We start from the raw sequence: 21,674 nt of genomic DNA on the forward strand, positions 1-21,674 counted from the left end.
CTGACATTTGATGCGGCTTTATCATTGGCAAGCAGGCAAAGAAAATGGATAAATTAATCTCCTTTTCCCTCCGTCTGTCATAAGCTTTTGTGCCATGGAGAGAAAAATGTTTCCACTTTGCCCTGGCTTTTTGAAGTGTGACACTGTTGTATTTGCTAGCCTACATAATGCCTAAGTCATTGAAATGCCAGAAATGGTGGAGAATGTGATTACCATTTATAATACCACCTGGTGGACCGAGAGGACATGGTGCACACAGTGGTTTTCAAGGAAAGATCCTGATAAAATTCTTGGTGAACTGGTGATAGCCAGTAAGGAGGTACATCTATACTCCCATCAAGTCCTACTCTTCCACCAATTTCTCCACCAGTTCAGGAGGTTTTTACCCTCAATGACCTTTGCACAAAGGTACAAAGTTGGGCTTCGAGCTGCTCTGGGGCCATTGTGAAATGGCCCCAGAGATGTCCAGCCAGTCTTTTCCCCAGCTCATTGACTCTAATGACTTACATCCAAGCAGTCATCTCATGGCTTACTGTTTATTTCTTGTGTTTTGTTTACATTTTGTTAAGCAATGATATCTGTAATTTCACTACGTCTGGTGGAAGCTTGGGGAATTACAGGCAAGTTTTACAGCCTGAACAGGAAAGAAGATGGTGGGATACTCTCACCAGGAGGGTCTCATCACGTGCCTCCTCTTTCCATGAGAGACACGCAGTGTAAGCTCAGGAGCAATGCAGCAGTGTTTTGTCAGCAGAGCCAAGGCTCACCTATCCTGACTCGCACACTTTGTTGCCTACTTTTGCACTGGCTTTATTTGCATGGCTTTGAAGTACATCCATGTTAAAAGTTCATCACAGGGAATCAGTCACTTTCCAGGCTGTCTTAAAATCACTGCTCTGTTAGTTTAAAAGGAAATTTGTGTTAAAAGGTCTGTCTTTTTTTCTGGGTAACGTTCTCGGGATCAATCTGACTTCCCAGGAGTTCCAAAATATAACTCCAGGATTTGAAAAAGAAAAATCAAACTTCCTTTCTCCTTTCCCTGTAGTAAAAGAAAAAAAGAATTTAAGCAATCTCTTTCTTTCCAAAGCCTCCAAGTTCATACATCTCTGAACATTTAAAGAGAGTCTTTTTTTGCTGTTAGCAAATGATTGTAATGGACTCGCAGTTGTTGGACATGATGTTGTTAGCATGAAATGCTTTTTTACACTCGAATCACTCTGTTCAGTGGTTCTGTATACTGTGTGTCCAGGCACTCCTTTGCCATGCTTGTGCAAGATTGAGCCGCAGACAAGACTAGCCCTGATATCTCAGTATTTTCATCAACAGCATATGTTTCTGCAAGGTTTTGGGGTCTGAGTCTGTTCAAGGCACCTGCAGCTTGCAAGATGCTTTGGAGTCTGTGTTTCAGGTTGCAGCTTTCTTGCTGCAGGATTCAAGTTTAGGTCCATTTAATCTTTTTGTACTGATGCCTTGTGCCACAGACAACCTTACTCTGTGTCTAGGATGCATTAGAAGTCATGCATCATGCACCTGATGAGATTTTTTTGTTTTACCTTCAGCACAGTGATGCAGTCCATGACCTGCTCCTGGACTTCATCACATGGGTTGGCATCCTGCTTTCACTGGTCTGCCTCCTGATCTGCATCTTCACCTTCTGCTTCTTCCGTGGGCTGCAGAGCGACCGCAACACGATTCACAAGAACTTGTGCATCAGCCTCTTCGTGGCAGAGCTCCTCTTCCTCATCGGCATCAACCGGACTGACCAGCCGGTAAGAGACAAAGCACTTTCTGCTTCTGTCACAGGCTCTTGTCTCAGTGTATCTGCAATGTTTGACCAGTGAGAAACATTCCAGCACTGTCTTCTTTCCATGCACGAGTCCTCACAGGGCTGGGCCCCCAGCTGATAACTGACACTCACATGCTGATGCCTACTGTGATTTCAGGGGCTGTATGTGTGTTGCTTGTTGATGTGTGTGTATGTTTAATAAGCAGGTTATAAAGATGATCCTATACTATGTACATCTTCATGTGTTTATTTGCCTGACGGTGTATGTGCCTACCTTTGTATCTTTTAGCATCACTTATATATGCAAATATGTGTCTATTTTAAAACAATTCACACATGTTTTCCAAGTGAAAAGAAGTTCTTCCATTGGAGAGGGAAGACAAGAACACCTTCATTTTTATTAAGTCTCCAAGTAAGAGTACTCCTGACTGTTGCATTAATTAATCATAGTACAAACACCTTCCCTTGCTCTTTTCAATCCTCACACAGATTGCCTGTGCCGTCTTTGCTGCCCTCCTGCACTTCTTCTTCCTGGCAGCTTTCACTTGGATGTTCCTGGAGGGGGTGCAGCTCTACATCATGCTGGTGGAGGTTTTTGAGAGCGAGCACTCCCGGAGGAAGTATTTCTATTTGGTGGGGTATGGCATGCCTGCGCTGATTGTGGCCGTGTCGGCGGCAGTGGACTACCGGAGCTACGGCACGGACAAAGTGTGAGTGACCTTTGCATTGCTTGGACCTGCTCAGGAGAGATGGGAGTGGGGGCAACAAATGGACATGAGGAGCCCAGAGGGTTTGTTCAGGCAGAGCTCAGCCAGGAGGCATGCTTTGCCTTATCTCTGTGTTTCTTGCAGGACAAATTCTGCACTATGAAATGATTTGCAAAGGTATTTTCTAGGGAAGTCATTCAAGGAAAATTTTGTTACATCATTGCATAACATCAGCAGTGGTGACTGTCCCTAGTCTCAGTTTGATACTATATCTGCATGATTCTCCTTCTCTAACCAAAGAGTATTTCTTATTTGGATGAAAATACTGCTTTCTTCCTCTTTTTTTTTAATTGTTCTATCAAATTAACAGAGCCTGCAGGCAAAATAGGTGGTGACTGTGGAGTGCATTAGGCTCTTTGCAAATCAGAACAGCTCTATCATTCATCATTATGAATATTCTTAAGTGTTTTAAATGTTGCTGAAGCTGGTATGGAAGCACAAGTTAGATTATCATGCAACACCATCAAATGGAAATCAAGGGGAAGCTTGAACCTTTGATTCTCTTTGCCATCTTTGCTACAGTAGGATTAACAATGTGGTTTTATTGACCTTTTTTTTCTTCCCTTGTCAGTCTGCCTTTCCAGTCTCACTTTAACTGAGTTAAGGGCTCAATACGAAGGCATATATAGCAATGAGCCAGTGGTGGTTCTGAAGCTCTTTTTTTAGCATAGATCAGGTCAGGCCATGGCAGCATTTGATTTTCTGTTAGGTTCAACTGCAGATTTTTTGCCTGAAGCTGTATTTGTATATATGAACCTTTATTTCTTGAAAAACCAGATCTGTAGAGCAGTGGAACTGCTCATGATCCATTACCATGCCAGCAGGCAGACTTGGATCCCAGATGGATATTTGTGTTGTGTTCCTCCCATGAGTAGGACAGCAGTGACCTGAATTTGAATAAATGTCACGCTTTGTGGAAAGGAAAGGAAATGGCCCACACAGATAAGGGTAGGAGGGTGTAAGTTTTTAAGGATATCTACCAATTTATCCAAAGTAGTTTGACTAACTTTTACAGGCCTAGGGGGCAAAGAATAGGTAACACAACAGCTGATTTTAGAACAGCCATTTTTGAAGAAGGTTTTCCATCAGTTGCCACCTGCTTCCTGCCCCAACAAGCTCTTCTATTCACTCCCCTTCTTGAGCCTGTGCCGTCTTTGCTGCCCTATATTATTGTATAAGCACCTATTAAATCAGGTATGAAAACAGTTTGCCTTGTCCCTTTAAACAAATATATTCTTAACTGTGATGTTCCTGTGGAGGACATAGCTCTTCACAGTGCCCTACATTGGGCACGTTGAGCCTCAAACATATTCCAGCAGTCTGGAAAGGACAGGACATCTGCCATTGCTGGAGCACTGTCCTAACCTGTCTGGTTTGCAGTGTAGTATTTTGTGGCTACTTTCCACACTGTTCACCCTTTGGCTTTTGCAAATAGACCTTGTTTCCATAGACCTTGCAAACAGACCTTTTGCAAATAGACCTTGTGCCCAAATGTTTCCATGGCATGGAAGGTACAGGCATAAAGTTTGGCTGAAATTCACTGAAGGCAAACACTTTGCTATCTTGGCATTGAAGAGGCAGCAGTCCTGTGTCTGTGCCAATAAAATATGTCTCCCTCACCACAGCACAAAGTGGTATTTTTAATGATTAAACATGTATATATAATATTTTGCAAATAAATATTTACAGAGATTTGCAAATCTAAAATATTTATTTATAATTTTTAATTCCAGAATGTACAATTTTATCACGTTCTCATGGAGGAAAATAAAAACCATACAATATGTTTTGTAGAACTATCATGCTCCATCTGGTTGATGGATGATGATGTATTTTTCAGTATAATGTTATTAGAAGGGTAGAACTGATTAGAATTTGTAGTGAACTGTATGCCAGGCATACATAATTTGGTTGCAAGAAGTTGTTTGGTTTTGCCAGGTTTTGTAAAACATTCTCTGGAATATATTACTTGCCTCTCTCCATTATTTACTGCATTTGTTTAAGCAGGACTTAAGGAGCTGTTAGTGTTATTTGTTTTTTGCCTGGCATTTGGTGCCACCATTCATACATCTCAGAATGATTTGCTTAAACACGCAGTGTAGGGGTTTCTTGATTTCATTTCCTTTCTAAATCCAACCCTCCTGTAACACATGCCCAGATTGCGTAGCCAGGAACAGGCAGTTGTTCCTCCCTCTGTTGCTTTACTCCTCACTTGGTGCTTGTGATTTTCTGAAGTGTCCCATGTCCTATTGTTCATATTGCCATTTTGGAGTAGCTGCTCCATAAAGATACTCCTGTACACTTAATTAATTCAAGGATAGGGATTGATCCTTTTCCTACTTTTTTTGTTTGTTTGTTTGTTTTAGAATAGTTCAAACCCCTTTTATTAGGAGATTAATGTACTTTTGTGACTAAGCAGCAGCATAGTGATTCCCTTAAAAGATCATCCCATTCAGGCTAGCTCAACTGTGTTTGGTCCTTTCCCCCCAGATAAATCAGAAATGTTGTGTCTCATCTTGTTCTGATTGTAACCTGTCAAGTGAAGATGAAAAGCAGGAAGCCCCACTGCAGACAGTGTGGTTTCCGCACACTGCCAAAGAGATTCTGGCAGTGCTCTCATAAACATCCAAGTTACCATTTCTTACAGGCCATATCTTCAGCTGCTAGGTCTTAAATGCCCACAGCTCAAGTTCTGCTGCAAAAAAATATATTGGGATTGTATTTAAAAAAAAAAAAATATTAAAGATACATAATTTGCCTTATCCTGTGTGTTAACCAAATCCATCCATCTCCGCGATGGATATGATGTCAAGGGTCATGGTAGGCAATGCTGCAAAATGCAAAGAAAATAGTATTTGCATTTGTAGTTAGTTAGTTTGAAAATAACTTGCATCTAAAATTTAGTAAAAACTCAATTATGGCTTTAGCAGCCTTTGAGGAGAGTCATGCTAGAAGCAGGCCATCCCAAATCAGCAGCAAGAAGCTATTCCATACTTCCATACTTCCCTGGGTTTCATATCAAAGCCTCTCACAAATTGCAGAGGAAAGCAGCTATGCTTTGAATGGTTCAATATATTTTAGAAACTTGTAGGTATATTCATTCACTGGTGATCAAATCCATCAGGGAAAGGATCTCTCTTTTGTTTCTCCCCCCTTCTTCCCCCCTTTTGGAATGCTATAAAGCAGGATATACACGGTAAGCAATCCAGCTGTCAGAAAGCAAAATGAAAGCCCTGTGTATGTACACAGCCTCCGAGTCCATCAGCCAGGCGCTGACGTTTCATGCATGTAAATGCTGCTCAGAAAATAGCATCTAACAATGTGGTCTGTCTTGGGTGGCTCCACTGAACTTGTTTTATTTGCAGTGCTGCTGCCAGTATTTGGAGGAGGAAGCATGAGCTATGTGGATGCTGAACTCCATTAAGCAGAACTTATATTGCACCCTCGAAAGGCATGTCTGGCGCATACATATCCCATTACTGCACCCTGACAAGGAGGCTGTACAGCCACATGAAACAAACGGCTGAGCTCCCATGAACAACATGATATGTTTAGGGCTCTTCAAATTTTATGGTCCAATGGCAGCTAATGGTTGTTTATTGGTTATATTTAATGCACACCAGGGATAGTTTAGTATTTGATTTCTCTTCATGCAGAAAATAGAGTAAACTCTTTGTAGTCTTTATTACTTGGGCAAAGCTTTGGGTGACTATTGTGAGTTGCCACTGTGGAAAAGGAGGAAATTAAAAAGTAAAGGAGAGCAGTGCCACAGAGCTTGTCACAAGAACTGAACGCATTGGGGTGACTCCTAAAAAAAGCAGTGGGGTTTTGAGCAGTATTCCCTACATACACACATTTCCTGATAATCCTTTGCCTTGCACTGAGCCCTGAAGTAGCTCATTTGCTTAATGGCAGCACAGCCTAAACTCGTAATGTGGCAAGTCCATGCTCACAGCGCAGCTGCGCGTGGAGGGTCACAAGTAACTCAGCAGCCGAAGATTAGCAACTCTGGGAAGTGAGTTGCCTGTTTGCTTCCTTATTTGGAGGACCTCATTTGTGCAGCTCATTGTGTGTGTGGGTTTTTGTCTTCTAAGGCAAGAAAAGCTCAGTGTGGTACTTGTCTGATTAGCAATTTACAGCTCCACAACACAATTGGCAGGAGGCCTGTGTTTTAATGTTTGGGTTTTAATTTGCATTTTTAATGAGGTATGACTTAAACAGGTTCAGAGTTTCACCTCTTCCTAATGACCACCAAAAAGCCCGTATTTTTTTTTGTCCCCCAAGACTGAGTATCATACACAATTTCATAGAAAGGCAAATTTTCAATTCAAACAAATAAAAAATTACATGGCATTTTTTGAAGTGCTCAGAGAGGCCTAAAAAATCCTTCTCTGTTTATCACAAGCTTGCTCCACCTTAGGTGAAGCCATCTCTCCTAGGGTTCCTTTTGCTCCATGCCTTGCCCCCATTTATCCTGATGGCAGGACCTAGTTCTTCTGCTGTTTCTCAGCAGCATCCGTTTCTTGTCACTCAGTTGTTTTCTACAAATGAAGAGACAAATATTTTATGGGAGTGGGCTGGAAAATTTCATTGTTTTTGCTGTCTGGAAAAGATACCAGTTGCTTTGCTCTTTTTTGCTGAACCTGGCACAGCTTTTTGCTCCTTCTGTATTTCAGCTTTTCCTAGTATTTTCCCCATGTTCCAACCTATATGCATTCAAAACAAGCTGCACCAGATGTGACTGAAGTGTGATCACCATGCTTCAAGAAGTAAAGAGAGGGTTTATGTTTTTCCTCTTCCCCAGACTTTCCAAGATCCAGGTCACTCTTTATGCTGAAGGAAAACCAAGTTGGTGGTGACTAAAATACAGTGTTCCCAACTTCTGAGCAGCAGGGGCTGGGGGTTGTCAAAAAAAAAAAAAAAGTTCAAAATATTTTCATTAAAAAAAAAATCCCCACAACCCTCTGAGTCCTCTCCCACACACCAGCACTCATTATCAGTAGAAAAAAAGTGATGGGGCTGCATATTCTGTGATTTATATGTAGCAGCTGAGGCATAAGCACCAGATACTCATTTTTCCTGAGGGGGATGGGGTAGGTATAAAGTCTGAAATGCCGTGTAAATATGTGAGCTGCTGCTATGCGGACATCCTTGTTTAGGAATGGGGGGGCACTTTTTACAGGGACTTCATTATCCTTGAAACCTCTATTCCTTTGTCAAATCTAGTTGCAACTGGGTGACATTTCAGATGTCATTATGGGTGGTACACAGATGTCATGATCACATAAACCTTTTCCTATAGGGAATCAGACTCAAGTCATTTTGAGTCACTCATGTTGTTCCAGTAGATGCCTCTAAATCACCTTGAACTTCAGCAGCCATGGAGGAAACAAAATTTCCCAGCAATCGCTCTGAAAGCCTCTGTTTGCCTCTCACATTAAGATTTTGCTGCTATCACATGAAGATTCTAGATGAACAACTGCAGAGGCAGTTTGGGAATGACAGTTACAGAAGTGACAGTATTTTAATTTGTGACAAACAGCCTTATGAGTGTGTGTGTATATATCAATACATCCCCAACTCTGATGAGACCTGAAATTTATATGGTCAGGAAGGGAACTGAGAAGTTTTCTCTGCATATTTGAATTTATTCGTATTTTGGCTTCTCCCAGTCACAGAGGTTCAGGGCATGCTTTATTCTCTCATCAGGCATCTCCTGCTGATCATCTCCCATGGGGCTGCTGGCACAGACCTTTCTGCCTGTTGCAGAGTCCATTGGAAGGGAAAAAACATTAGGCACATACACTAGAGCTGTCATTTGTGAGAATTGCTATCTTCACCACCATGATAAATTCATATATACAGCTCCTGTCACTTGCCTAATCATGAAATTCTGTTGGATGTTTAGTATAAGAGTGGTTTTATGCTTTCTCAGTCCTTTGTGTATAAATGGAACTGTGATTTGCAGCATTACAAAGACGACAAGATATTATTTTAAACATCATGTGAAACTTTCTTGGAATTTATATTTGTCTGTCTTGTAACGAGTCACTTCCATTTTATCTTCCTGTCGCCTGGAATGAACTAGGAATGGAAATGTAATTTCCCAGGGGCTTTAAAAATGTGGGGAGTATTAAATGTGGTTGAAATTAAGCGATTAATAATTTAGTTTTAGGCCATGAATCAACTTCTTGTGATAGCGCAGACCATATGCAACCCTGGAAACATTAGTGGAAACAAAATACTCAGGAGGTTCAGGGAAATAAAACACTCTAAAGGGGAAGTTGCTGAACCTAATTAAACCTCAGCCTTCTGTTATCCAATTCATGCTGCCTATTTGCACCAAAGTTTCTCTGATGTATTTGCTAGAGAAATGTCATCTCGCTTGACAGCTGACAGACAGCTTGCATTGCATCAGAGCTGGAGAGCAAAGAGGAGCATAAAGCAAAGAAGAAGCTCTGTGGATGTTCATCAGACCCCTTCCTTAAAAAAACCCACAGTTTAAGGAGTTTTTCCAACAGATGCAGAAAGCCTTAGCAAATAGGCCTTGTGCCATTTTCTCCTAGCTTCCTCTAGAGGTAATTATCTTACTCCATCCATAGCGCTGTCAGAAATTGGGCACATATTTCAGCATTTAAATGAACAAGCAATGTAATATTTCCCGTCTCCCACCGGCATGTTTTGCAGCTCACATTCTTCTCTGTCACTCGCTCACTCTTGATGTATGTCCTGGGTGCAGTCCTTGAATGCCTTCTTTCCCCTGTGTTTCATTACAGATGTTGGCTCCGACTTGACACCTACTTCATTTGGAGCTTTATAGGACCGGCAACCTTGATAATTATGGTAAGAACTCCTAATTAACTACTCCATCTCTCAGGTCAAGAAATAAAACTTTTGCTGTCCCTTTTCTCTTTAATTTACACAGATTAATTTGAGGAAGGCATGTTCTTCTTTGACCCTACCTGGCATAGCAATTAGACCCTCATTATGAGAGGCTCTTGGCATTGCAAAATACTTGATCAAAATGGACCAGAGAGCTTCAGAACGGGCACTTGCAGAGTTTCGTTTCTACCAGTGGACATTTAGAAGTGCCAAACTCTTTTGATGCCACTCACTGCTAACACCCTTTTTGAATTCGAGAGTGAAGTTTTGCATTGATAATGCAAAAAACAAACAAACAAAACAAAACAAAAAAACAAACAACAACAAAAAAAAGCAAACAAAAAAGCAAAAAAGAACCAGAAAAAAAAGGGAAAATTGGGAGGGGGGATGAAGAAAAGTCCAAACTGGAAAAGAAGTTTGGTGAGGGTTTTTCCTAACCAGCAAAAGTTGAAACTTGTGTGACTTCATGTTTAGCACATTGCCAGCATATCAGCTAACACAGCAACAAGGTAGAGAACCCAACATTAGAGACAGCTGGAGTTTTCTTATACTTTAATCGCTACAATATGGCTTAAATAAACTATCCTTTGTTTTGACTTAGGCTAGCACAGAAAACCAGGCTCTCTCACTTCAATGCAGACATTGTCTCTGCTTCTTCTGCTTCTCCTGCAAATTGGGAGGGATTTCAGCAGCCTTCCACATCAGGAAGGGGGCCATGCCACCAACTACAACTATTGAGGGCTTTTTTCCCTGAAACAATTCATTTATAAAAAGATATCTTCCCTTTTTGATTATGTCTCAAATCCTAAACTGGGCTTTTTGGGAAACTCCCTTCCAGGAATTGGCCGCCACTGAGGCATGGAAACACCATTGCATCTTTTACAGAACAAATCAAACCCTTTTTTATTTTTGTTTTTCAACTTTGCATTGTGTTAAGCATCAGCTGTGATTTCCCTGCCCATCTGCCCCATTACAATGTGTTTAAAAGGTGTATTCACAGAAAAAAGATGCTTTTATGCTTCATTACGATGGGACTGGCTTAGTAAGATGTGTGGAGTGATTTTTCATGACTGCACACATATCAGACACAAAGAAGCCCTTACAGCAATTATTTTTAATTTTCCGTAATGCTCTTTGAAGCACTACAGTTGAGGTTAGAACCAGCCTTCTATCAGTATTGCCACAGCTGTGGTAAGGCTGTGGCATCACCAGTCCTGTAATCTACAGGCCAAGTCACTTTATAAAATGCTTAGAAATTTTCTGTGATTCAGCCACTATAAAGCTGTACCATGAGCTAATTTCCTATAGTAACCCATCTGTTACAGAGAATGAGCTGACTTTCTCCCCATCATGTTGTGCTGTGTCACATAATCCTTTTTTTTTTTCCTTCCCCTCCATTACAGCTTAATGTCATCTTCCTTGGGATTGCTCTCTATAAAATGTTTCATCATACTGCCATACTGAAACCTGAATCTGGATGTCTTGACAATATCAAGTAAGTGGTTTTTCTCTGCCTGTTTCTGTCTTTTCCTGTTTATTCCCTCATTCCTCTGAGGTATGAAACAGGGGAACCAGCTCTGCCAGCAGCAGTGCTAACCAGGGATAATACCTTGGGCTATGGCACTGCAGGGTGCTTTCTAAAAGATACCAAGTGGCTGTTGATGAAGCACTATACTGGGATTTGGCTGCAATTGTTGGCATTTTCAGTTCAATTTTGCATGAAGGAGGCAAAACCACATTTTCTGTCCTTGAAGCAGGTAACCTTCTAGTCTACATAAAGGAAATTGTGCCCAATAATTAACAGCTAATTATTGCAGTCTCTACAGGGAAGGTGTTGAAATTGTTGATTATTACGACTTCTGTGTGCTCTGAGGGCAGCTGCCTTACTTGTTTTCTGTTTGTTTTGGCCCCTGACAGATTCCATGACCCAAATTTTCCCCCAGAGTCTGATAGTGCTTTCAGCAAAGTTATTGAGGATTTACCAGGGGGTGCCCACATCAGCAGGTGGATGTGCTTGCTAGCCAAAGCATGTTTTGCTCTTGTACTGGGTTAACATCTGAGCCTGGGCAACTTACTGTCTAGCAAGCTGCTTCATTATATTGGTAGAGTATTAGTCTCTGTCAGTGCTTGTTTATTCAGCTACCTCTGGCTTTAATTACTCTCTTCAAAAACACAAGCCAGATTTCAGGTGCAGTGCATGATAAGATTTGGAGCCTGCTAATTAATAAAACCATCTAATGAGCTTCAGGAGGAGGAAATTGATGGGAGTCAGTGCTTTACTGCTCAACCAGGAAAGGAGAGCATGGTGCAACACGGCTTGAAGTGGGTTCTCCTCTCTCTTTCATGGTAGGAAAGGGAGAAGAGGCATAAGGGGAGCTCGTTAGAGGATGTCTGAATTGCACACTTGCAAGGCAGCTCTCAGCAAGGCTGCTGTTATTACTGCTGAGCTGCTCTTGCAGATGCAGCTTTAATTTAAACCAGGTCAGGGCCCCCCAAAAAACTTCCTCAGCAGGCAAGGCTTGCAGTGCCATTGGTGTGCCATGACCTGGCATGGTCCTTTGGGTGAAGTTTTAGTTTCTTAGGTGCAGCTTCTCCCTCTAGGGTTGGGAGGAAAGGGAACTGGAGTCTGCACAAATGCAGGAGACTCCAGTGAGCTCAGAAACCCTCAGAGCCCTCGTTTGCCCAGGTTGTAGGGAGTCTGCTCTGCAGGGAGTCTCAATTTCTTCTGCCATCGCTCTGCTATAAAATGAAATTAGAGGAGCAATCCCTCCTGGATGTCCAGGATTGATCCCAGAAAGATAGTCTGTCATTTGGTCTTGCATGAGGCATTAAAGGCATGGTACATTTAATAACATTTATTAATATGGCTACTTGTCATGCATTAGTGCTATGGAATTACTCACTGAGAACAATCTCTCTAAGGTAACCCACAGAAAATCATCTTACAGTATGACATTTATATCAAAAACTGTGAAGAAGAAAAACAACAAAACCCTTATAATTAAAGCAGAAATAATAAATGCCTACTGAATAATCTTTTTGAGCTAATCTCTGGTATCTTTGTTGAAAATGCCAGGAATTTGTACAACCAGTTGCATCAATTATAATGTCATTGTAAAATATTTTATAGGTTCTTTGGCAGATGAGTGTCTATTCCTGCTTTGACTTCATTAAAACATTTTGAAAACACAAGCAATTAAAATACTTTTAAGTATGTTGCTGATACTCTTCCAAATGTGTTGCTTCATTACAAATTACTTTTTATGCTTGAGAAAATAAGAGCAACATAATATAAACTCAGGAAGACCCCAGACTCACCCCAGGAAGTTTATCAAACCAAGCATTTCAGAACAGATTTGATTGTAATTTCTGAATACCTAAGCAGGCCATCATTAAGTCTCTAAATTCAAGACATGTGTTGTCTCAGTGTTGGATGTGCTAGAGTTAGGAGGAAGTGCAGATTTGTAACAGAGAGGAGAATTTACCTTGGAGGGAGGTTTCCTAGGGAAGCAAGGGGCTTGCAATCTCAAGAAAAGTTTTCAGTACGATCATAGTTGTCTTCTAGATAGGATCATAGACTTGTTGCAGGTAAGATTGTGGTCTTCCTGCACAGTCATTGGCTTTAAGTCAGTTGCAAAACATGGATGTGTTACTGCAGTTCTGGAATAAAAAGCCACAGAACATTTATTTCACAGGCGACCACAAAGATCCTTTCTGAGCTACCCTCCATGGATCTACAGGGTTAGTACAAAGGCACCCAGGTCCCAGAGCCTTGTGTCTTGTTGTATCAGTTCATATTTAATAAAACAAACCAAACCAAAGGCCTGCATTGGAGGGCCCCTTGCTGCCATCTGCACGTGACAGCTTTACAGCACATGGAGAGCTGAATGAGAGCTTGTTCTCCCAGCTCATTTCCTAGCATTACTCTGTATTAGGCTGTGGTGAAGCTCTCGCAGCATAAATTCTGAGCCTGTTTAACAGCAGCAAAATACTTGATTCCCTATGGCAACATAAAAATAAAGGCCATAAAATATTTTAATAGGCTGTTAATAAGCACCCCTGCAATCTGGTCCTTGCCTATGTCACTTTAAAGGTTAGAAATACATTGTGAAGTATAGAAAATAGAGAGCCAAATAACTCCACTTAAATTAATGAACTTGATAAGGGATCAGGTGTCACCTGGGATACCTTTAATTACTGCACCAACAGAAAAACCATTCAAAGGGCAGTGCCTGACCCAGATGTTGTATAGCTGATAGATTTGTAGGCACTGTGCAAAGTTGTAAAAATAAACTTCCCTAACCTTCAGGAACAGTCCCTGGATTATTGTGCCAGCATGGGAGATTTTGCCATTCCTGCGGTGGGGCACTGGTTACCCAGGGGTTACCCAACAAGAGATTTGATGAGTACAGAGCTGGTTTATTTTTGTCCTTGTTAACTTTCCTAGCTTAGCCCAGCATTTCAAGAGAGAAGTAGGGTAACTACATATGTGGGTCATTCACCCTGTTCCAGTGGCATCCTCCCTATATGACAGGTTGGTACTGAGCCAATTCAGTGGGTTGTGCCCACTGAGACAGCAAGATTCGTGCTCTAGTCCTGCTTTTGGGGCATGTAGCCAGGAAAAGATGTGAGCCTGTGTATGTGGGATATGTTGTTCAGAGCTGCAAGAGTTTCTGTGCCTGCCACTGATGCCAGGAAGATATTGGCTTCCTTTTCATAAGAGGTACCGTCCTCAAAAGTAGCATGCTTTTACCTAGGCCCTTAGGAAAAAGTTCTGTTTGATGTCTTCCTTCAGTATATTTACACAGAATGTTTAAGGATTCATCCAGAATGGGGTTCTCTTCTGCCCTTTAAAGATCTCTTTAGTATGAAGTGACACAGACAAGAATGCCCAAACAGCTACCTCTTGGGTGGTGTGTGTAGCTTCTCACCATGCCTCCCCAAACACAGACTGGGAGGGGGTTTTCCTTCCCATCCTTTTACAATGGCTTTTTCTGGGTACTTGAAGTCCACTGTTGCCATTGTTCTTTCATCTGTGTGTGGCTTGTTGGCAAGCACAGATGAGCAGAGATGGGCAGAGAGGAGCGTTGTTTAGTCCTGGGCAGCTCTGCCCATATCACTTGTATCTCACTCCTGGCCCATCTGAGGTTAAAAGTGGCATGCAAAGGGTGCACAAAAAGGCTCTTGAGCACAAACTAATTTGCTGTCAACAAATGTACCCAGGAAGGCGTTGTTTTGGAAGATTGATTCCCCCAGCCTTTACAGGCTTTCAGGGAAGGCACATTTTTCAAGCCAGGGACTACATAAACTTCTTGGACGCGAAGGCCTGCTGCGCTGCTTGCACCTGTAGCCTGTGAGGTGGAAACTGTAGGCATATCAGTACAGTATTGATGCACTCTTGCTAGCAGATGGCTCCTCATGAGGATGTGTTAGCAGCTGGAATTCTTGAGAGCAGCTGTGAGGCTGTTTTACCGGAGATTGCTGTTGTGTTGAGTGATTTCTGGAGCCGAGCAGCCCAGAGGCTCTCCTTCGTGCTTTTCCATTGTGCCAGGAAGATGCTGGATGGGCAAAATGTCTCAGATTGTCACAGACAAGACTACACTGAATCTTCTTCATATTCACATCCCTGTAGGAAGCCTCATGTGACAATGGAAAATACATTCTATGTGAATAGTCCAGCACAGTTCTTCCATTTTCCATCCATCAACTCCTTTCCAGGTGGTCAGGTGTGTACTGTGGCAGCTTGCACATCAGGTTTCCATCCATACCATGCCAGATGTTGCAGCACAACAAACCATCCCCATTTCCAGATGCTTAACCACCATTCTCTGTGCAAAACAGGGTTTCAGGTGAAGCCTTTGCATTGTGTGGCAGTGCAGTGCTTGTTCTGCAGCCATTTAAATACTGCTCATTCAAATCATCGTGGTTATAGTGAAGGGAAAAAAAGAAGAGCTACACTGATGGTAATCCAGATGCACTCTTGAGGATATATAGTGAAATCTGAGCTCTTGTCTTTGCTGCAAGCTCTCATTGTGCACTGTGTGGGGCTCATTAGTTAATGACATGGAAAACTGATGGAAAATTGGGAGGGGAGAGCAGTCATTCAGCTAACAAAAGGTAAGTCCTACAAGCAGATTAAGAGGGTTCATCAATGGGGGTCGAGCAGCTGCTGCACCTGAAGTTACAGTGGACTTTTCCAAATGGCTGGAGGGGAGAGGATCTCTCTCAGGAGAGACCAGAAGCCATAATTTTCTCTTCCTTACAGATACTACCTTTCCTTTGAAGTTCCCACAGGCATCCATCCCTTCTCTCCCTGGTGCTGCCTGACTGTGGTTGAGTCTGTTAGTGTTTCCCCAGGCCAGACCAGACTTCCTCACATTCTTCTATGCTGTATTATGTGGCAACAAGATTTTATTTTGTTTACTTTGGAAGAGCAATACATCTGCTGTAGCTGCCAAGAGCAGTTGCAGACCCATGAGAAGGCAGGCAAGAGGCAAAAGGCTTTGCCAGTTTGTTTCCCTTTTTGTCCCATTTTATTGTGTTATTGGTTTAGTCAGGGTATAGCTTGGGTTGTGCCATAGGCCACCTGCATGCTCTTAAGAAAGCACAACATCTGGGGACCCCTTCAAAGAGGAGCGTGTGAGGCAGTAGTCCTGGGTTTGTTGGAAAAAAGTCATTTAGTGCAGTAGAACCTCACCTGAAAGTCATCCTGGAAATTTAATTTTCTTTCCTTCAGACAGGGAGGCCCAGGGTCTTAGATGGGAGCACCTTTTGTTGCTAAAGAGGCACTATTAATTAGGGACCTTGAGATAGTTTAATCCTGGCATTAGTCACTGCAGTTGTGCTGCAGTTTTCTTCCTCTTGTGGAAATCTGCTCCCATCCCATCTTCCACAATGAAAGAATAAGCACTATGTCAAAAACATGAAATTCCCTAGAAAAACATGTATTTATTCTGAGCACACAGGAGATGATGTTTTTAGGCATTGTGACCAGATTCACAAGAACACATGCTCAAATCCCATTAATGGGGACAAAGCAAAAATGTCCTGCATTGCAGCCTTCAGAAATCAATCCTCAAATGACCAAAACGAGCCCTCCTCAGCTTGCTGGCTGCCATGGAAGTTTCAAGTGGCCACAGCTAAAGGCACACAGCCCTGAATTAATGATTAAACAAAATCATATATGTTCTTTCAAGTTTCTGAGTGGAAATAAAACTCACACCGTACTCCTTTATTTGTGTTTTTTTTTTCCATAGAAGTCTCTTACTCAAAGGCTTGCAAGAAATAAATCTAAGAATGCACAACTTAACAGCCAAAAGTAGGAGCCAAACGTTAAGATTTAACCTTGATTATTACTATATAAAACCTTGCAAAGCTCAGTCTGGGCCCTTTCAGGGAGTCTGGCCCAGGTTGTGGGAGGTGAAGGATGGGGAGCACCAGGCACAAAACTGAGAAGCCCCTTTTGAAGATATGCCTCTTTTAAAACCGTTGCCATAGCCTGCTCTCCCCATATGTTGTATGGGTGTAAGTGATTATCTGCTCATTTTTGTGCTTCAACATATGTATTTTATTTAAAGAGACATGATTAATCCCAGCCCCCAGATTAGCTTGTTGTTTCAGTCCTGTGGGTTTGCTTAAGCTATTAAAAAAAAAAAAAACACTGAGTTAGGTAGAAAATTGAAAACAAAGGTTAAATAGAACTTCCAAAAATCATCTGCAGAAATGTTTAAATTAAATCCTTGATTCAACACAGTGGTATTGTGCTGGCAGGAACAGAGGTTTACCAGTCTAGTTTTATTTACTCAGCTGATTGAAATGCAGAAAAAAGTAAACATACTGAGTTTCGTGGAGTGAGGAATGAGTTAGACTTTTGAAAATGGAAGATTTTTTTTCTCCTTTGACATGAAGAGCTTACATTACCAATGAAGAGCAATAATTTGTAGCAGGTATGCTTTCACTAATGAAGATTAATTTGTGCTTTGTTCTAGCCATTTTAGAAACAAAATAAAGCAGGAGACAATAAGGATTATTCCAGCTTTTTCTATGGAGATTTAGGATCCTCTATCGGTTTCCAGATCTTCCTTGTTTAATCATAAAATGCTCCATCTTGGAAATAGTTTGTGATGACAAAGGGTCTGGAACTGAATATTGCATTGTGTTCACCCACGAGACTGGACTTGCAGAACAGCAACACTTCAATCCTTCATTACCTCTGGGTTTGTGGTTGCTTGGGAGTGCAGAGGGGGGACACAGTACAATGAGGGGATCCAGTTCTTGAGAGCTTGCCCAGCACTGCATCTAGGTGCAAAAGGTCCATTCGTTTATCTTCAGAGTTCTCAGATTCGTGGAGTAAGGGCTGAGAGTCTGGCAACATGAACACTCCCTATTAGGAGCAGCAGGCGTGGAGAGGAAGTTTTCATGTACCCATGTCCTGATTGGACATTAGCTATAACTTAAATAAAACAACAGTGCCTATACAGAGTGAACTCCCTTAAAAAAGATTTTCATACAGCCCTACTAACAAAATAGAAAGATTAACTGAGTGGGCTCTTCAGGAAGAGTGTGTTGAAAAATCTCTCCTTCCCACTCAGCTAAATGTGCTATATGCAGCATTTTTGGACTCCTCTGACTTTTGAGGACAGCAGGGTCAGAGCACAGCAGCTCCAGGGATGGCTTCTGGAGAGGAATCATCCATGGAAAGGATGATCTGATCCTAGGGAACCAAGAGGACTCCTGAGCCAATGTCTGGGTCTGCATAAACTTAGATGAGAAGCAAGTGTGTTTGAAGAGTGCTTGGGACATGCAGACAGCACATTCTCTGTCGCCAAAAAGCTTAAGAGCAGTGTTTTGCAAGAATAACCAAATGATCTGGGCACTTTGGAAGATGAGGTGGAAGATCAGGAATAGCTTTTTCCTCCTTTGGAAAACCTCCCCCTCTGCAAAGTTTAGATATTAGCCATGGAGTACTGAGCTGGGCATTAGAAATGTCTTCCCTCATTTTCATTGTCCCAGAGCTCAGGCCACAATCTATGTGTTTCATATGGCCTTTAGAGAGAGTACTGTGTCTTCACAGCCTGATGGTCAATGAATCATAGATTTATAGAATATCTTGAGGATCATTGAAGTCCAGCTCCTGGTTCTACACGGAAGAACACCAAAAGGCATTTTCCAAAGGCTTCTTGAGCTCTCTCAGGGTTGGTCCTGTGACCACTTCCCTTGGGGAGCCTGTTCCAGTGCCCAAACACCCGACAGATGAAGAACCTTTTCCTAATATCCAAGCTAAAACTCCCCCGACACAACTTCTGGCCATTCCCTTTGGTGCTGTCAATGGTCACCACAGAGAAGAGATCAGTGCCTGCCTCTCCTCTTCCCCTCATGAGGAAACTGCAACTACAGTTGTAAGGTCTTCCCTCAGCCTCCTCTTTATCAGGTTGAACAAGCCAAGAGTTGTCTCGGATCCCCCTGCATCCTGTGTAAGAAAGTACTTTGCCTTTGAGTCCCCTGGTTAACTCAGTGCTGCTCCTATGTAACTTTCATCTGCATCTCTGCATGAGCAAATTGAACAGCCAACCTAAAGCAAACCCAGAAACAAAATTCGGAGTTGGCACAAAACAAATTATGTACAAGCTTCCTACCAAGAAAAGGTATGGCACATTTATATTTTGCCCAAGGGCCGAGTTTATGAGCACCTCAGAGTCAGAAACCCTGCCAGTGCTGGAAAAACATCTGAGACTGCACTTTTGTCTGTGTGCCTTTTCCCACAGAGATGAAGAAGGCAGCATCTGATTTCATTTGTTGCAATCTGCTGCTGTTTGAGTTTTTCACAGGAGAGTTTGGTTGATACCTGATTATTTTGATTTGGGGATTTGGTTGTTTACCTATGTTTTTGTGATGGTTGTGTTAATGTTGAATAGTGATTGTAATGCACTAATCTTCCCACTGAGATGTATTGTCCTTTCTGAATCTAAAAAAAAAAAAAATCAATCAGTGGTTATTGATTTGAGAGAGTGTCCTGGAAGATATTTAATACCTACAATCTTTCTGTGGACCCATAAATCATTATTATTGTTTTAAAAGGCCATGCATTTTAAGCACTTTGTCAGCAAGCCTTGCTGGTGCTATTTGGATAATACAAATGTGTCTAAAGGCTTTGCTGAATCCATATAGTGTGGAAACAATTAGATATGTGGTTACACATCAGTGTGGCTTGAATAATTGTGCCATGCCTTTGCAAAGTGAGGAGGAAGGAAATAAACAGGGTAAGCAATTCTGAGGGTAATTAATTACTTACAGAAAATGAGATGAACTTAACAGAATTGCTTTTTCCAATTGCAATAATTAAGGACAAGTCTGAGAAAGCAGGACATGACTTCCCTGGGTGAGTTGAGCAGAAAGGGATGATGCTTTGCCTTTGGCAGAAAAGTCTAGCCACTGGTTGCCCCAAATCATAGGCTTAGGCATCACAAAAGCCAAGAAAGGTGTGGCCTCATTTGTCTGAACAATATTTGCAGATCTACTGGTGGAAATCAAAAGTGGCTATGGTTTTCAATATATATAAAATTATCCTTATGCCAGGTGGTAAAGCCTGAACCTTTACAGATCTTCAAGGCATGTAAAGGCAGGAGTTTCTCCTGCAAATGAAGCTGTGGCAGGCTCACTGACCCCTGAGATGGTTACAGATGTCTTGAGGGGACTGGCCACCTACTGTCAAAGACAGTGCGGGAGCCAGAAGATGAGACCGATAAATGATGACTTGGAAGGCTGTGTGATGAACACCAGCAGCCTAAGGAAGGAGATTAGGAAGTCATTTGGCTTCATGCCGTCAAGGTGGTAACTTTGTCACAAAATGCAAAGGCAAAATCCTTTAAGCACTCTTTTATTGCTTGCTATTGATTTTTCTCGCCATGAAGATGCTCCTTCACTAATTAACGATGAACCCGTTTGCTTTATGAGGGGAGTGCTGGCCTTTCCAACTCCTTCAATAAATCACTCTTTCCTAATCCTTGAAATTAAAAAAAAAAAAAAAACACAACATCCCTACTACTTCATATTGGCAGGCAGGCAGTGGGGAGACACAATAGCACACTTTATTTTGTGTTTCCCTCCTGCTTGCCTGCAGGAAACATCTGCCTCTCTGCTTTATTTGCACCATGTTAAAATTAATTCCATGGGTCTTTCTGAATGTTTTTGTGGGGGCACATCATCCATCTGTTTTTATTTGGGTTTCATCACCCCTAACAGCTACTAAAGGTCCTGTATACTCACTGTGGTGTTTTTCCTTGCTATCCAAACAGTTATTTTGGGGCCCAAGGCATCAGTCCATATGCTTACTGAGCCTTTTCCTGCTATCATAGAGATGGGGAATACTTGGAATTGTCAAAAGAGTTATAAATTCAAGTTAAGTAAAGTTAAACTGTAAAAGGTTGTAAAAAATGATAATATGTAAAGTCAATTAGTTATGTAGACTTCTATTAAAGACCTAGGTTTACTCTAAATGTGGCTCAAAACTACAGTTTGTTAAATTAAAACACAAACAAAAAAAAAGCTCTTTTCAAAGCATAAGAAGACCAGCCATCATTCTTTTTAAATGAGAGCTGAATATCTGCTTTCTGAAAACAGAGTTTCTTTGTTCAGCAGCATTTTGGAACCAATCTTCATGTGAAGGTAAATTCTTGACTTGCTTTTCCTGCTGCAGAAAAAGTGAAAGCTTTAGCATTTCATGATATTGCTAATCCAGATACAGGAAAGTCATTTGTTTCATATAAGTTGCAGATTGTCTGTAACTGTTTTGGGCTGTCCATGTATATCCCAGCAATTCGGTCTCCTGATGACAAAAGGGTATTTCTTGGGGTTTTAAAAGTGCAAAAGGGGTTCCTGAGCTTAGGATGAAATTATTATGAAATTCCTTAAGCATCAAAACAAGGATATAAGTAGTTAATTTTAACAACTTTTTTTTTTTTTTAAGTATTGGTCTGGAAATACAGACCAAATATAGGAAGATAGAAGGTAATGTGAACAATCTTTTCTCATCGCTGAAGGAGAAGGTACTCTGGGAAATTGAAAGACATCTAACTTAAATAAGATTTTGAAAGAGTTTTACATGATGTGTAATTAACCTTAAGAAGTCTTTGCCCCAAGGTAAAGTCAGGGCTTTTTTAAGATTAGAAAATGAATTAGGTATTTATACAGCTTGGTAGACCATCTGCTATCCATCATCTGGGCTGCAAAGAAACACAAGG

General features: G+C 41.5%; 1 protein-coding gene across 2 annotated transcripts in view; it reads left to right on the forward strand.

The window, feature by feature from the left end:
* ADGRL3 (adhesion G protein-coupled receptor L3) overlaps window positions 1-21,674 on the forward strand; it is a 487,040-nt gene that overhangs the window by 430,564 nt on the left and 34,802 nt on the right. For both annotated transcript variants that reach the window (XM_053975251.1, XM_053975252.1), the window contains 4 exons: window positions 1,560-1,769; window positions 2,276-2,496; window positions 9,330-9,396; window positions 10,839-10,930. In XM_053975251.1, the coding sequence (XP_053831226.1) occupies window positions 1,560-1,769; window positions 2,276-2,496; window positions 9,330-9,396; window positions 10,839-10,930 (590 nt within the window). The remainder of the gene's footprint in view (window positions 1-1,559; window positions 1,770-2,275; window positions 2,497-9,329; window positions 9,397-10,838; window positions 10,931-21,674) is intronic.

Source organism: Vidua macroura, chromosome 4, assembly GCF_024509145.1.
Source record: "Vidua macroura isolate BioBank_ID:100142 chromosome 4, ASM2450914v1, whole genome shotgun sequence".
In the NCBI taxonomy this organism is placed as follows: domain Eukaryota; kingdom Metazoa; phylum Chordata; class Aves; order Passeriformes; family Viduidae; genus Vidua; species Vidua macroura.